Genomic DNA, 16,387 nt, shown 5'->3' on the forward strand with positions numbered 1-16,387 from the left:
AGCAGGGGGTCACAATTATCCCATACTTGGATGATCTGATAAAGGCAAGATCAAGAGATCAGTTACTAAAAAGCGTGTCTCTCTCCCTGAGAGTACTACAACAACACGGCTGGATTTTAAATCTACCAAAGTAGCAATTGGTTTCGACAACTCGTCTGTCATTTGTGGGCATGATTCTGGACACAGAAAAAAAGAGGGTTTTTCTCCCAATGGAAAAAGTCCAGGTACTCCAGAACATGGTCAAGGACCTGCTGAAACCAAAAAGAGTGTCAGTTCATCAATGCACTCGAGTATTGGGAAAGATGGTGGCGGCCTACGAGGCTATTCCGTTCGGCAGGTTCCATGCGAGAACTTTTCAGTGGGACTTTCTGGACAAGTGGTCAGGGTCCCATCTACAGATGCATCGGAGGATAAGCCTGTCCCCCAGGGCCAGGGTCTCTCTCCTGTGGTGGCTCCAGAGTGCTCACCTTCGAGAGGGTCGCAGGTTCGGCATTCAAGATTGGGTTCTTGTGACCACGGACGCGAGCCTCCGAGGATGGGGAGCAGTCACACAAGGAAATCATTTTCAGGGAATATGGTCAAGCCAGGAGGCTTGTCTACACATCAGTGTGCTGGAATTAAGGGCCATATACAACGGCCTGCAACAGGTGGAGGATCTTCTTCGCAACTTACCCGTTCTGATCCAGTCAGACAACGTCACAGCCGTGGCGCATGTAAACCGCCAGGGCGGGACAAGGAGCAGAGCTGCAATGGCAGAAGCCACCAGGATTCTTCGATGGGCGGAAAATCATGTAAGCGCTCTGTCAGCGGTCTTCATTCCGTGAGTAGACAACTGGGAGGCAGACTTCCTCAGCAGGCACGATCTCCATCCAGGAGAGTGGGGACTTCATCAAGAGGTCTTTGCAGAGGTAACAAGTTGTTGGGGTCTTCCTCAAATAGACATGATGGCGTCACGCCTCAACAGAAAGCTTCGGACGTATTGTTCCAGGTCGAGGGACCCGCAGGCAGTGGCGGTGGACACCCTGGTGACACCGTGGGTGTTTCAGTCGGTCTATGTGTTCCCTCCGCTTCCACTTATCTCAAAAATATTGAGAATCATAAGACGAACAAGAGTGCAGACAATACTCATTGTCCCAGATTGGCCTCGAAGGGCCTGGTATTCAGATCTTCAGGAAATGATCACAGAAGATCCGTGGCCTCTTCCTCCCAGGGAGGACCTGTTGCAACAGGGGCCCTGTGTGTTCCAAGACTTACCGCGGTTACGTTTGACGGCATGGCGGTTGAACACCAAATCCTAGCTAGGAAAGGTATTCCGGGGGAAGTCATCCCTACTCTAATCAAAGCTAGGAAGGAGGTAACGGCGAAGCACTATCACCGTATCTGGAGGAAATGTGTATCTTGGTGTGAAGCCAAGAATGCTCCTACGGAAGATTTTCAGCTGGGTCGTTTTCTCCATTTTCTACAGACAGGAGTGGATATGGGCCTAAAGTTAAGCTCCATTAAGGTGCAGATTTCGACCTTATCTATATTCTTTCAGAAGGAATTAGCTTCTCTCCCAGAAGTCCAGACTTTTGTAAAGGGAGTGCTGCACATCCAACCTCCTTTTGTGGCACCTTAACGTGGTGTTACAGTTCCTTAAATCACACTGGTTTGAGCCTCTTCAAACAGTTGAATTAAAATTTCTCACGTGGAAAGTGGTCATGTTGTTGGCCTTGGCATCTGCGAGGCGGGTGTCCGAATTGGCGTCTTTGTCTCACAAGAGCCCCTATCTGATTTTCCATGTGGATCGAGCAGAGTTGAGGACTCGTCCTCAATTTCTGCCTAAAAGTGGTTTCGTCGTTTCATATGAACCCGCCTATTGTGGTGCCTGTGGCTACGGTTGACTTGGAGGATTCCAAGTCCCTTGATGTAGTCAGGGCCTTAACAAGGTTGGCGCTCCTGCTTCTAAGCAGATTATTGCTTGCTGGATCTGTAACACGATTCAGCAGGCTCATTCTACGGCTGGATTGCCGTTACCAAATTCGGTAAAGGCCCATTCCTCTAGGATGGTGGGCTCTTCTTGGGCGGCTGCCCGAGGCGTCTCAGCATTACAGCTTTGCCGAGCAGCTACTTGGTCAAGTTCAAACAGTTTTGCTAAATTCTACAAGTTTGATACCCTGGCTGATGAGGACCTCATGTTTGCTCAATCGGTGCTGCAGAGTCATCCGCACTCTCCCGCCCGGTCTGGAGCTTTGGTATAAACCCCATGGTCCTTACGGAGTCCCCAGCATCCTCTAGGACGTAAGAGAAAATAAGATTTTAAACCTACCGGTAAATCTTTTTCTCCTAGTCCGTAGAGGATGCTGGGCGCCCGTCCCAGTGTGGACAAATTCTGCAAGGCTTTATATAGTTGTTGCTTACATAAGGGTTATGTTACAGTTGAGATCAGTCTCTTGCTGATGCTATTTTGTTCATACTGTTAACTGGTTTAGTATATACCATGTTGTACGGTGTGTATGGTGTGGGCTGGTATGTATCTCGCCCTTAGATTAACAAAAATCCTTTCCTCGTACTGTCCGTCTCCTCTGGGCACAGTTCTATAACTGAGGTCTGAAGGAGGGGCATAGAGGGAGGAGCCAGTTCACACCCATTAAAAGTCTTAGAGTGCCCATGTCTCCTGCGGAGCCCGTCTATACCCCAAGGTCCTTACGGAGTCCCCAGCATCCTCTACGGACTAGGAGAAAAAGCTTTACCGGTAGGTTTAAAATCTTATTTTTTATATTCTGCAACCTGTTAAAGATTCTCTAGAAACATCTTTTCATTTTAGGTGGAATAGGCGTCATTTATCTTTTTTGGGGAATTTTTATCACCAAAAATTACTGGCAACTATATCAAGCTAACTACCTTAAATTGTTAGCCCAATTTCAGAGGGACCTTGAGACCTGGGGAGGTTACCATATTTCGTGGATTGGCTGTGTTACAGCTGTCAAAATGAATCTCTTACCGGGATTGCTTTATTTATTTCAGACGTTACCGATCCGTGTGCCTCCTTGTGTCTTCAAGTACCTTCAACATAATGAAATTCATCTGGGCTAAGAAACAACATCGAGTGAGGCATATCGTTTTACAGAGACACACTTCTAGAGGGGGTTTTGGTGTCCCTAATTTTAGGTCTTACTATTACGCAGCTAGACTTGCACAATGCATTTTATGGACTAGGTCTACTTCGGACAGAATTTGGGTATTGATAGAATCCAACGCCCTCAATATGCACTCTATATCCCCTCTGCTTTGGATCACTAGAGCGACCCATCCTAAAACAGTGGCTACTCACCCCACGATATTGCATTCCTTAGATGTTTGGGACACGGCTAATAGTTTAAGTTAGCCCCATATCCTAGCCCCGTGATTCCTCTGTTTGACAACCCTAACTTCCCGCCAGGTTTCTCTACATCAGCATTCATTTGCTGGCAGAACAGCAGACTTAGATTTCTAAATGACATTACACAATCTATGACCTTTCCAACTTTTACAGAAATACAGGCCAAATTTTCAATTCCTCGCCAATTGTTCTTTCAGTATTTACAAATTAGGCACTTTCATTTGTCAATCGTATCACACATTTGTTCCAGACCCCTCTCTTTAGTGGAAAATCTAGCTTTTAGCATACATCTATTAAAGGGCTTATCTCGTCCTTATATTCTTTTCTTTTACCTCAGTCCCTGGAAGATATAGACGCTCATGAGAAAGCTTGGGAACAGGACTTGGTAGAAACTCTGGATAATGCTGATTGGTCTGATATATATACTAATGTGGCATCTAGCTCAATCTGTGTCAGATTGAAAGAAAATGCATACAAACTATTTTATAGATGGTATTATGTCCCTACTAGACTGAACAAAATGCACCCGGAAATCTCGCCGTTATGTTGGTGATGTAAAAAAGCCGATGGTACTTTCCTCCATAATTGGTGGAGCCGCCCAACCCTTGTCCCCCTCTGGAGGGAAATAAGCACACTGGCTACTTCTGTTTTATTCATTCAAATCCTATTTAGCCCCAAATATTTTCTAATTTCAGTGGATATCCCTGAATCATCCCACCACCAAAACAAACTATTCACCTACATGGTTCTTGCAACTAGATGTGTTAAAGCAACACAATGGAGGTCTTCTACACCATCTAGAATAGATGAAATTATTGCCAAGATATGGCATATACACTCAATGGAATACATCACAAGCATACTCAGAGGATCCTCTAAGAAATTTATTAAAGTCTGGGAACCCTGGACATTCTTTTTTAAGGTCCCCCAGCATTTACTTAAAACTTAAGGCTTAATGCTTTTCCCGATGCCTGTGGATGTATTCCTTTCTGTGGACCTACTCACCTATTGAGATGTTGTAGAGACCTGTCGGGTTGTCCTTTCTCCCTTTACCCTCTTCCCTCCCCGTCAAACCACTTGCTTCCCTCTTTTACTTTTTACTAGATCTTTGATGCTCCCTCTTTCTTCTTCTTACTTAATTCTACTCTTTCTTTTTCTGAGCTTTCTGCTTCTCTAGTATTTTTTCTTGTTACTTCTGATATAATCAAAAAAGAGATGAGACTATATAGGATTATTTCTTACTTCTTGGATGTTTTCATGTTTAATCCAGTAGCGCACTGATACTGTAATAATCTCTTGTAATTGTCTATATGTGGCCTCTGTGTAGGTCGAATTTGTATTTTATGTCCTGTTGTTGCTCTGTCATTTTATCAATAATATTAGTTATAAAAAAAAATGTGCTACCTGACTGCAAAAAGTGAAGAATCCTGCAATATCTGCTGCAGTCTCCTTATTCCTGCCATTCCAAGGCAGAACTAATAAGTTGCGTAATTTGGTGCCTTTCAAGTCGCAATAGTGTAACTCCCCGCAAACACCCCCACCAAAAAAATAAATAAATCCATCCTGCACCAGAGCTTCAGCCTGAGCTAGTATTGAAAATATCTGGTGGATAAAGTATGTGAGGTCCCCTGGAAATTTCCATTATCAGCACTGGGCATTATTAGGCGGTGCAAGTGCTCCTATAGCAGGGTGGGTTCCTTCCACTGTTGTGCCAACCAGACCTAGGCCAGTCAATACTATTATCTAGGAGGATCAGGACTCACAAAAAATAGCCCCGTGCTGGGAACCAATAGCCTTGTCCTTGATAGCACTACTGCTCTTCTCACACCCATGTAACTGTGGCTGGGGGATAATAAATGTTATTTAATAATAGAAATAATATTTGAATTGACCTGTGCACTACAAGTCCCGTCATGACCAATTTCAATGGTTGCCAGTGTTTGCTGGCTCTTGGAGATCCACAAGTGCCAGCATTCTCGCGCATCCAACGACTTTTGTAATATGCAGTGCCCCTGTAAATAAAAAATGAAATTCATGACAGCACACACAACAAATGTTAAATTATTTAATTGGAAAAAAAAGCACCACCACACTACTCTCATTTTTAATTTATTACTCCCTCAGATCCTATGGGATGGCTTGGAAAAAATATCCCTGGAGCAATGTCCATCATATAGATAGAAGTTGACCTAAAGCAGTTGGTTGAATTAAAAGGGGACATTTAATTAAAACTATGTAGAAAAGGGGATGCGGTCAAGATGCCGCTTGTCGGGATCCCGACAATCAAATTATCGACACTGGGATCCAGACACTATTTAGAATCCTGTCGTCAGGACGTCGAATGTGCCATGAGACCGATACTGACATCCCAATAGATGGAAATTCGACCATAGGTATACTTGCATTCTTAGGCTTAGGGCCAGGGGAGGGGGGTTAGGTTTAGGCTGTGTGTGTGTGTGGGGGGGTTAGAGTTAGGCTACGGAGGTGTTAGGTTTAGGTAGCAAAGAAGGGTGTTAGGATTAGGCACCTCCGCAGAGGGGTTAGGACACAGGGGGGAGGTTAGGGTTAGGCTTCGGGAAGGGAGGGTTAGGGGGGTGGGGAGATGGGATAACACCCCTTTCTCACCCCTGTTAGTCTTTTCTGCTGCAGAATTTCGGCGTCGGTATTATGACCGCTGGGATCTAATGCTGATTCCTAGAAAAGAAGTAACAACCTGCATTGTATCAACTTTAAAATATAACTGGATATAACCTTCTTGATTAGTGAGGGTCAGATAATAACGTTTACTTATTGTTAACCAGTTGCATTCGCTGGCATTATATTCTGACAGCGAGATTTTTCTTTTATTCTTTCCCCTCTGTAAGGTTACTTTCTCTTTCCTTTTCCTCTAACAAAAGGCCTCTTTCAGGCATATAAACTTCATGATCCTATTAGTGAAGCTTTCAAAAGCCTAAATATTGTTAATATATAATACTCTTGGATCTATATCCCTGTTAGAGAAACCTATTGTGTTCTAACGGTAAAATCCACTGCATTATCTGATAAATGAGCCAGGGTTCAATCCAGAGTGGAATGGGAGCTACTATTAATATTCATATTTTGATTTGTATAAATTCTCTTTACAGAGAAAAAATATATAGGATTTATCATGCAGTCTGAACTTAATACACATAGCAATTATCAAAGGTTTTTAACAAAGATCATCAAGTATTTATTGGTGTGTAAACCCCTGCGCTCACATCACTGTGCATTACCATAAGATTATGCATAATTCCAATTAGAGTTAACACATTTTTTATTTTATTCTTTAAGGACCATCTGTGTCCTACACATTGTAATAGAAAAACACTACGGTCAGAAGTAAAGCAATATTTTAATAAATAAGTATATGAACAGCATGTTTAGTAATATCAGAATTTATACTGTGGCCAGTTTCCAATTAGCTGCGGTATTTTACCACAGCTAATGGATTCGGTGGCGGCTATATAGTTATCCCTGATACTCTGCGCTTATCGGGGATTATGCTTTAGGTGCATCAGGCATACGAAGCACAATTGCTGTTACGAGTCATTTTTTTCTGCAGTATCACATGGGTCTGGATACTTATCCTGTCCCATGTGTTATCGCCAAAAAACAGGACATTTTTCGGCCAATGAAAATGGGCTATATTGTATAGACCAATAACGACCATCGGTCAAAAATGAGACCATTTTTTATCGGACAAAAAATTAGCGCATCTAAATGAATATCCCCTTATGTTAGAAACAAGTCAAGTCCATCTACTCTTCAAAATGTATTTTTTTATTTCTTATTGTTATTAGAATGTTAGGATCATTTTGTTTATAAGATATACAGTTCTCTAGAAGTGCCATTAACCTTAGAATTTTAATGTTTAATAATATACCAGCTACAGATATTAGAATCAATAAGAGACCTGCTGGAAAAATTCCATTGCTTACTGAGTTTTTATTAAGTGTTTTTCTGTATTAAGTAGTCAGGAGCCTAAAGTGTGGAATCCTAACTCTTATTTTGTTTAATAAAATCCACTTTGCATTTGTACTATATTTGGAGATCCAGTGACCCCCGTCTTAATACTCCTACGGACAGTAATTCACCTGTTTAATAGCTGCTGCTCCTGAACCTCTTTTTGGATTGAGAAGTCACCAAGGACCTTGCTTATAAGCCAGATATTTCCAGTAGCGAGAAACGTTGGGCACACATTTGTAGGGTGAGAAACACTGGGTCCACATTTATAAGGAGAGATGCACACCAGGCACGCATTTTTATCATACATTATAGTCTTTTGTGGAGATTGAGGAAGGTAATGAGGGGGTTAATGAATATGAATACAATTAATTGATGTGAGGATTTATTAATAATGGAAATGAGGAAGTTAATGATTATAAAATGGTTAATGAAGTTGAAGGAGTTATGGCAAGAATGAATGAGTTAATGGTTTTGAGGAGAGGTTAAATAATATGGAAAGGAAGTACCATCATGTGCTATGTCAACTGGAATATATAAATAAATATAACTACACTGCAAAAGTACATAATAATTAAGACATGTATTCAATACATCTAGCAGTAAAATGCAAAGAAACACACACAAAGGGCTAAATAGCCATAATATTCCTTCTCATTATTTATTTATTACGTTATTTATATAGCGCACACATATTCCGCAGCGCTGTACAGAGAATATTTGGACATTCACATCAGTCCCTGCCCCAGTGGAGCTTACAATCTATATTCCCTACCACATGTACAAGCACACACATACACGCTAGGGTTAATTTTGTAAGGAGCCAATTAACCTACCAGTATATTTTTGGATTGTGGGAGGAAACCCACGCAAGTACGGGGAGAATATACAAACTCCACACAGTTAGGGCCGTAGTGGGAATAGAACCCATGACCTCAGTGCTGTGAGGCAGTAATGCTAACCATTACACCATCCGTACTGCCCATAAATTCTCTAAGCCCACATTTGTGTCCCAGTTAGTGCGCTGACCATATCTATTCCTCCAGTTTTAATATCAAGCCAAATAAGCAAATTAATATTAGGACTTGAAAACCAGCGAGCGGCTGCTTCCATCCGAAAAGAGTTTGTAAGATATACTGCTTAACAGCCACAAGAGAAGGAGTATCATGGATATAGCACAGTGGCAAACGCAGGATTTCTAGAGGGGGGTTTCCAAATACAATCCACAATCTCCCGCTCTGCAGAACATTGGAGCAAGTGCAGGAGTTTGGGCAAGTGGTAGCAGGACCTAGTACCAACCCTGGACATTAATGTACACATTGGTCTTTTTATACACTGGATACCGTGTTAAATACAATTTTAATATTTAACACTTAAGGTGGTCTATTTTAAAAGCTGTATCAAACATTTAACTAAGATAAATAAAATAAGTGGTCAGGTAAAGGTTAAACATCCCATAATGAATAAATACACAAACATTAGAGAACCAGTAGGAGACAGAACTGTACTTTCTAAGCACACATTCTTCTACCTCATGATAAGGTGCCTGTCTCTTCTTCCTGGTAGCTACTCTCTGGTCCACTGCAGTGACTGAGGGGTCAGATCCACACACACAGAAAATTGGTAGAAGCAGCAACTATCAATGGGCACGTGCAGCAGCTCTGTCCCTTAAACTGCAGGTTGTGTTGACAGCTCTCGTAATCGTATTATATTCTATTGCTATTGTTGTCATAATCTGAGTCACTGGCCAAGAGGAGGGGGGTTTCCAGGCAACCGGAAATCCCCCCTGCGTTTGCCTATGTAGCACAGCAGTGCGTTGTGTTGTGTAACGGTGGTTCAGACGCCATATTTGAGATGAAGAGGCTTCTAGAGAGGTGGTCCGTGACGTGATGTTTGTAGTTTAAGGAACTTGCCTTTTCTGTCTACTTCTATTTTGCAACCATGATGTTATAGAGTTTTAGATTACTTACAATAATGCATTCTACATAAAACTAAATAGTGTTATTATTTGGTTACATATCCTGATGAAACCATTCTGTGAACACCATTATATGCTTTAATTTTTAATAGAATATATTAAATGGCTACATTGGAAATTGGAAAAGTCATTACATTTCAATGTGGCCGTAATGCCAAATACTGGCCCTCATTCCGAGTCGTTCGCTCGGTATTTTTCATCGCATCGCAGTGAAATTCCGCATAGTGCGCATGCGCAATATTCGCACTGCGACTGCGCCAAGTATCTTTGCTATGAAGATAGTATTTTTACTCACGGCTTTTTCCTCGCTCCGGCGATCGTAATGTGATTGACAGGAAATGGGTGTTACTGGGCGGAAACACTGTGTTTTATGGGCGTGTGGCTGAAAACGCTGCCGTTTCCGGAAAAAACGCAGGAGTGGCCGGAGAAACGGGGGAGTGTCTGGGCGAACGCTGGGAGTGTTTGTGACGTCAAACCAGGAACGACAAGCACTGAACTGATCGCACAGGCAGAGTAAGTGTGGAGCTACTCTAAAACTGCTAAGTAGTTTGTGATCGCAATATTGCGAATACATCGGTCGCAATTTTAAGATGCTAAGATACACTCCCAGTAGGCGGCGGCTTAGCGTGTGTAACTCTGCTAAATTCGCCTTGCGACCGATCAACTCGAAATGAGGGCCACTGTTCAACATCTACAAAACAAATGTGTAAACTTTAGATCCCAGAATCGAAATCTTGATCTTCACCAGAAATTCATCATAATGTACTTTTCAGGATTTACTGCTGTGATATGTATTCTTGAGTTGACATAAAGTTGGTAGAGCTAAACAAATGTTCCCAAAGGATTGGTCAACAGAATGCAAATGATGTTTTATGGCCAGGAGAGGATTGAAGAAGCGACTGTTAAAATGTGTGTTGTAGATATTGCTTGATTTTGCAACCTCTGTGAATGAAACTATAGCCACTGCGTAAGAAAAGAAGCAAAACATGGTTGTTACATTGCTAGAGGATATATTTATGTGTAGCAAAATAATTGTAAATGGTACTAGAACATGGTTACACGCTGTCTCTTCTGCGGCACTATCTTTCTATTTACAACTTATATTGGGATTCGGTATGAAATAGCGACTGTCGGGATCCCAACAGTCGGAATCCAGACCTTGAGCGCAGCGTGTCCCCTTGCGGGCTCGCTGTGCTCGCCATGCTTCGGGCCCGGTGGCCACCTTAGGCTGCCACCCAAGTGGAGATTCCACCGTCGGTATTTCGACCGCCGGGATCCTGTCGTTTGGGAAATTAATTGCATCCGTTATATTGTACACTACAGAGTGCTTTAGTTTACATCATTTATAGTATTTACCTGTATACTGTACACTACAGAGAGCTTTAGTTTACATCATTTACAGTATTTACCTGTATACTACAGAGCGCTTTAGTTTCATCATCTGTAGTATTTACCTGTATACTGTACACTACAGAGCGCTTTAGTTTACATCGTTTATACTATTTACCTGTTTCAGCATTTACTACAGTAGTTTACAGTATACTGTATGTACAGTTCTATGTGCAGAATACATCAGAATAGCATTGTTCTGCTAGTGTCTCTCATTATCTTCATGTTAAAGCAAAAATCTGAAATAAAGGTTGAGTATCCCATATCCAAATATTCTGAAATACCGATTTTTATTTATTTATTTTTTTTAGATAGTGAAACCTTTGTTTTCTGATGGCTCAATGTACACAAACTTAGTTTAATACACCGTTATTAAAAATATTGTATAAAATTACCTTCAGGCCGTGTGTATAAGGTGTATATGAGACATAAATGCATTCTGTGCTTAGACTTGGGTCCTATTGCCATGATATCTCATTATGGTATGCAATTAGTCCAAAATACGGAAAAATCCAATATCCATAATACTGTACTTCTGGTCCCAAGCATTTTGGATAAGGGATACTCAACCTGTATCTGTGTTTTTCAGAGTAAGTCAGACGTGGAGAGTAAACAGAGCCTGGTCGATGAACTTCACAAGAAAATTAAAAGACTAGAAGCGGAGGTAGAGAAAAAAAGTGAGGAAGCTGAAAGAAAACCTCCACGAGAAGATAAGGTTTGTTCAAAATGGGAATCACTTTTCATGTTGCAGCTTTATGCTACAGTATGATATAGGATTATGCAGGTTTATAAAAAAGATTTATAAAATGTTAAACTTGTATAGAATATTATGTTATACTTGTAAAAGGAAAGTAATACATTTAATAGGCTCATGCATTGCTCTAATCTGCATGATATTTAGGACTGGGAAGCAGACCGATTCAGTATGGGGCAGGGTAGTGTACCCGGTTCCTGTGTCTCAGTGTAACCTTTGCAACCATGGAATACAATGTAGGTGCTTACTTCCAGCCAGCACGCAACGTAGGGCGCATAATACACTATCATGTTAAGTGACGCCAAAACAAGTGTGTAACAAAGGTTAACTGCTTATATATATGGAAAAAATAAGATTTTAATACCTACCGGTAAATCCTTTTCTCCTAGTCCGTAGAGGATGCTGGGGACTCCAAAAGGACCATGGGGTATAGACGGGATCCGCAGGAGACATGGGCTCACTAAAAAGACTTTGACTGGGTGTGAACTGGCTCCTCCCTCTATGCCTCTCCTCCAGACCTCAGTTATAGGAACTGTGCCCAGGGGAGACGGACATTTCGAGGAAAGGATTTTTGTTAAACTAAGGGCGAGAGACATACCAGCTCACACCACAAACATACCGTACAACTGGATCAGCAGGAAAAACAGATAACCGTATGAACTAACAACAGCAACAAGCTGAATATAACTGATACACAAACCTCATGCAACCGAAAATAACCAGTATCAATACAACTGCAAGGAACAGTCCGCACTGGCATGGGCGCCCAGCATCTTCTACGGACTAAGTGAAAAGGATTTACCGGTAGGTATTAAAATCCTATTTTCTCTTACGTCCTAGAGGATGCTGGGGACTCCAAAAGGACCATGGGGTCTATACCAAAGCTCCAGACCCGGCGGGAGAGTGCGGACGACTCTGATGCAGCACCGATTGAGCAAACATGAGGTCCTCCTCAGCCAGGGTATCAAACTTATAGAACTTAGCAAAAGTATTTGAACCCGACCACGTAGCTGCTCGGCAAAGTTGAAGTGCAGAGACCCCTCGGGCAGCCGCCCAAGAAGAGCCCACCTTCCTGGTAGAATGGGCCTTTACTGACTTCGGCAACGGCAGCCCAGCCGAAGAATGAGCGTGCTGAATCGTATTACAAATCCAGCGTGCAATAGTCTGCTTGGAAGCAGGATTTCCAATCTTGTTGGAAGCGTACAGGACAAACAGAGCCTCTGTTTTCCTAGTAAGAGCCGTTCTGGCAACATAAATTTCCAAAGCTCTTATGACATCAAGATATTTTGGGACTGCCCCAGCATCCGTAGCCACAGGTACCACAATAGGTTGATTTATGTGAAACGAAGAAACCACCTTCGGCAGAAATTGTTGACGAGTCCTCAATTCCCCTCTATCCACATGAAAAATCAAATATGGGCTTTTCAGAGACAAAGCCGCCAATTTGGACACTCGTCTGGCAGACGCCAAAGCCAAAAGCATGACCACTTTCCAAGTGAGAAACTTTAACTCAACCTTACGCAAAGGTTCAAACCAGTGAGACATAAGAAACTGCAACACCACTTCAAGATCCCACGGTGCCACGGGTGGCACAAATGGAGGATGGATATGCAGCACTCCCTTCACGAAAGTCTGAACCTCAGGAAGGACGGCCAATTATTTTTTGAAAGAAAATAGATAAAGCCGAAATCTGCACTTTGATGGAACACAATTTCAGGCCTGCATCCACGCCTGCCTGCAAAAAGTGGAGGGAACGACCCAAGTGAAACTCCTCCGCAGGAGCTGCTTTGGTTTCACACCACGACACATACTTTCTCCAAATATGGTGATAATGTTTTGCCGTGACCTCCTTCCTAGCCTTAAGGAGAGTGGGGATAACCTCCCCGGGAATACCTTTCCGAGCTAGGATTTGGCGTTCAACTTCCACGCCGTCAAACGCAGCCGCGGTAAGTCCGGAAACATGCAGGGCCCCTGCCGTAACAGGTCCTCTCTTAGAGGAAGCAGCCAAGGATCTTCTACTAGTAATTCCTGAAGATCCGGATACCAGGCCCTCCGTTGCCAATCTGGAACGACGAGTATTGCCTGAACCCTTGTTCGTCTTATGATCCTCAACACCTTTGGAATGAGAGGAAGCGGAGGGAACACGTACACCAACTGAAACACCCACGGAGTTACCAGGGCGTCCACTGCACAGGCTTGGGGGTCCCTCGATCTGGAACAATACATCGGAAGCTTCATATTGAGGCGAGACGCCATCATGTCTATCTGAGGAATTCCCCAACGCCTTGTCACTTTTGCAAATACCTCTTGATGAAGAGCCCACTCTCCTGGATGGAGATCGTGTCTGCTGAGGGAGTCAGCTTCCCAGTTGTCCACGCCCGGGGGGAAGACTGCTGACAGAGCACTCACGTGATGTTCCGCCCAGCGGAGAATTCTTGTGGCCTCCGCAATTGCCGCCCTGCTCCTTGTTCCGCCTTGGCGGTTTACGTACGCCACCGCTGTTATGTTGTCCGACTGGATCAAGACAGGGAGACCCTGAAGAAGGTTCTTCGCTTGCAGGAGGCCGTTGTAAATGGCTCTTAACTCGAGAACATTTATGTGGAGACAAGATTCCTGGCTTGACCATTTTCCATGGAAACTTTTTCCTTGCGTGACTGCGCACCAGCCTCGGAGACTTGCATCTGTGGTCAGCAGGGCCCAGTCCTGGATTCCAAATCGGCGTCCCTCTAGAGGGTGAGAACCTTGCAGCCACCACAGGACAGAAATCCTGGCCCTGGAAGATAGACTTATTTTCCGGTGCATGTGCAGGTGAGACCCGGACCATTTGTTCAGCAGATCCCACTGAAACACCCGGGCATGAACCTGCCAAACGGAATGGCTTCGTAAGCCGCAACCATCTTCCCTAGCACTTGAGTGCATTGATGAATTGACACTCTTGTCGGCCTCAGAAGCTCCCTGACCATGGTCTGTATTTCCAGAGCTTTGTCCGCCGGAAGAAACACTCTCTGAAGCTCCGTGTCTAGGATCATGCCCAGGAAGGGCAGCCGAGTTGTCGGGATCAACTGAGACTTTGGCAAATTTAGAATCCAACCGTGATGTCGCAGAACCGACAGGGAGAGTTCCACATTTCTTAACAAATGTTCCTTTGATCTCGCCTTTATCAGGAGATCATCCAAGTACGGGATAATTGTGACCCCTTGCTTGCGAAAGAGTACCATCATTTCTGCCATTACCTTGGTGAAAACCCTCGGGGCCGTGGAAAGCCAAAACGGCAACGTTTGAAATTGGTAATGACGATCCTGCACCGCAAATCTCAGGAAGGCCTGATGAGGAGGATATATCGGGACGTGTAAGTAGGCATCCTTTATGTCGACTGACGCCATAAAATCCCTCCCTTCTAGGCTGGAGATCACAGCTCGAAGAGATTCCATCTTGAACTTGAAAGTTTTCAAGTATCGATTGAGGGATTTTAGGTTCAGAATCGGTCTGACCGAGCCGCCCAACTTCGGCACGACAAAGAGGCTCGAATAGAACCCCGTCGGTATTTGTATCTGCCATCTGGGTAAATGAACGTTTTTTTGACCCTGTGGGGGTCTGTACCTGAGACAAAGCGTCCTCCATGGATTTCTTCCATGTTTGTGTATGAGAATCGGATTTATCCAGCCTCTTAGACAATAAAGCCACATTTGCATTCAGTGTACTCAACATATTCACCCAATCAGCAGTCGGCTGTGCCGACAGAGTCATTCCCAAATCCTTTTCTGCGCCCCCAGTAACTTCCTCCGGGGAGTAACACTCAGCCTCAAACATGTCGACACGTAGTACCGACACACCCACACTCACACCGGCCAAAGCAAGGGGACAGACCTACAGGGAAGCCTGTAGAGAGAAACACAGAGGGAGTATGCCAGGCTCACACCCCAGCGCCCATATACTACAAATAAATATTATATGTGGTTTGCGCTGTAATATAAACATAAAAAAGCACCAAATTGCATGTGCCCCCTCCCCGTTTTGCTCACTTGTTACTTGTAAGGAGCTTGGAGGTCCGGGCCAGCGTCTCTGCAGCGGCTGTGGAGAGAGAAAATGGCGCTGGTGAGCTGTGCGGCTAAGCCCCGCCCCTTCCCGGCGCGCTGTAGTCCCGCTGAAATTTGAATTTTTTATACTGGCGGGGGTAATGTATACGGTGCCCGGGCACCGAATCTGCCTTTGCCAGTGCACACAAAGCCTTCAGTAACTGCTGCCCAGGACGCTCCCCCCCCCCCCCCCATCGCCCTGCACCCTGTATCATTGGTGTGTGTGTGTGTGTGTGTGGGAGCATGTGTACCTCCGTCACTGAAGTACCTCCGTCACTGAAGTCTTCTGCCGTCTGTATCACTGACCTGGTTTGGGATTGTTGTGGACTCGGGGTATCTTCCGAAGATCGGGAAGAGGAACCGCAACTGGGCCGCAACAGAGATGGCCGAATGTAGGTTTTCCTCATACAGGATTCGGACAGCAGGCAGGAGGCACGTGTTGGATATTGAAGATCTCCTGAAAAACAAGAACTTGAAAGGGCTGATGAATCCTCTGCAGACAGATGATAATGAACGTAGCTGGAGAACAGGAAGATTGAGAGTAGTAACCGTGGCTGGAATGCACGGTGCGGAAGCCTGTGTTTGCTGGACGCACGGTAAATTAGAGGTACAGAACGCAGAAGGCACTGACTGTGCTAGGAGATACAGAAGTGCTTGGAGACACGGAGGTGCTGGAGGCACGGAGGTGCTTGGAGGCACGGGGGTGCTTGGGGGCACGGAGGTGCTTGGGGGCACGGAGGTGCTGGGAGGTGCAGGGAGGCACGGAGGTGCTGGAGAAACGGAGGTGCGGAGGCACGGAGGTGCTTGGAGGCACGGAGGTGCTTGGAGGCACGGAGGACTGGCGA

General features: G+C 44.2%; 1 protein-coding gene across 1 annotated transcript in view; it reads left to right on the plus strand.

The window, feature by feature from the left end:
• Positions 1–16,387, plus strand: part of CEP290 (centrosomal protein 290) — a 497,171-nt gene that overhangs the window by 377,476 nt on the left and 103,308 nt on the right. The window contains exon 40 of the mRNA XM_063927658.1: positions 11,302–11,427. Coding sequence (XP_063783728.1) covers positions 11,302–11,427 — 126 coding nt within the window. The remainder of the gene's footprint in view (positions 1–11,301; positions 11,428–16,387) is intronic.

This window comes from Pseudophryne corroboree, chromosome 6 (genome assembly GCF_028390025.1).
Source record: "Pseudophryne corroboree isolate aPseCor3 chromosome 6, aPseCor3.hap2, whole genome shotgun sequence".
Lineage (NCBI taxonomy): Eukaryota > Metazoa > Chordata > Amphibia > Anura > Myobatrachidae > Pseudophryne > Pseudophryne corroboree.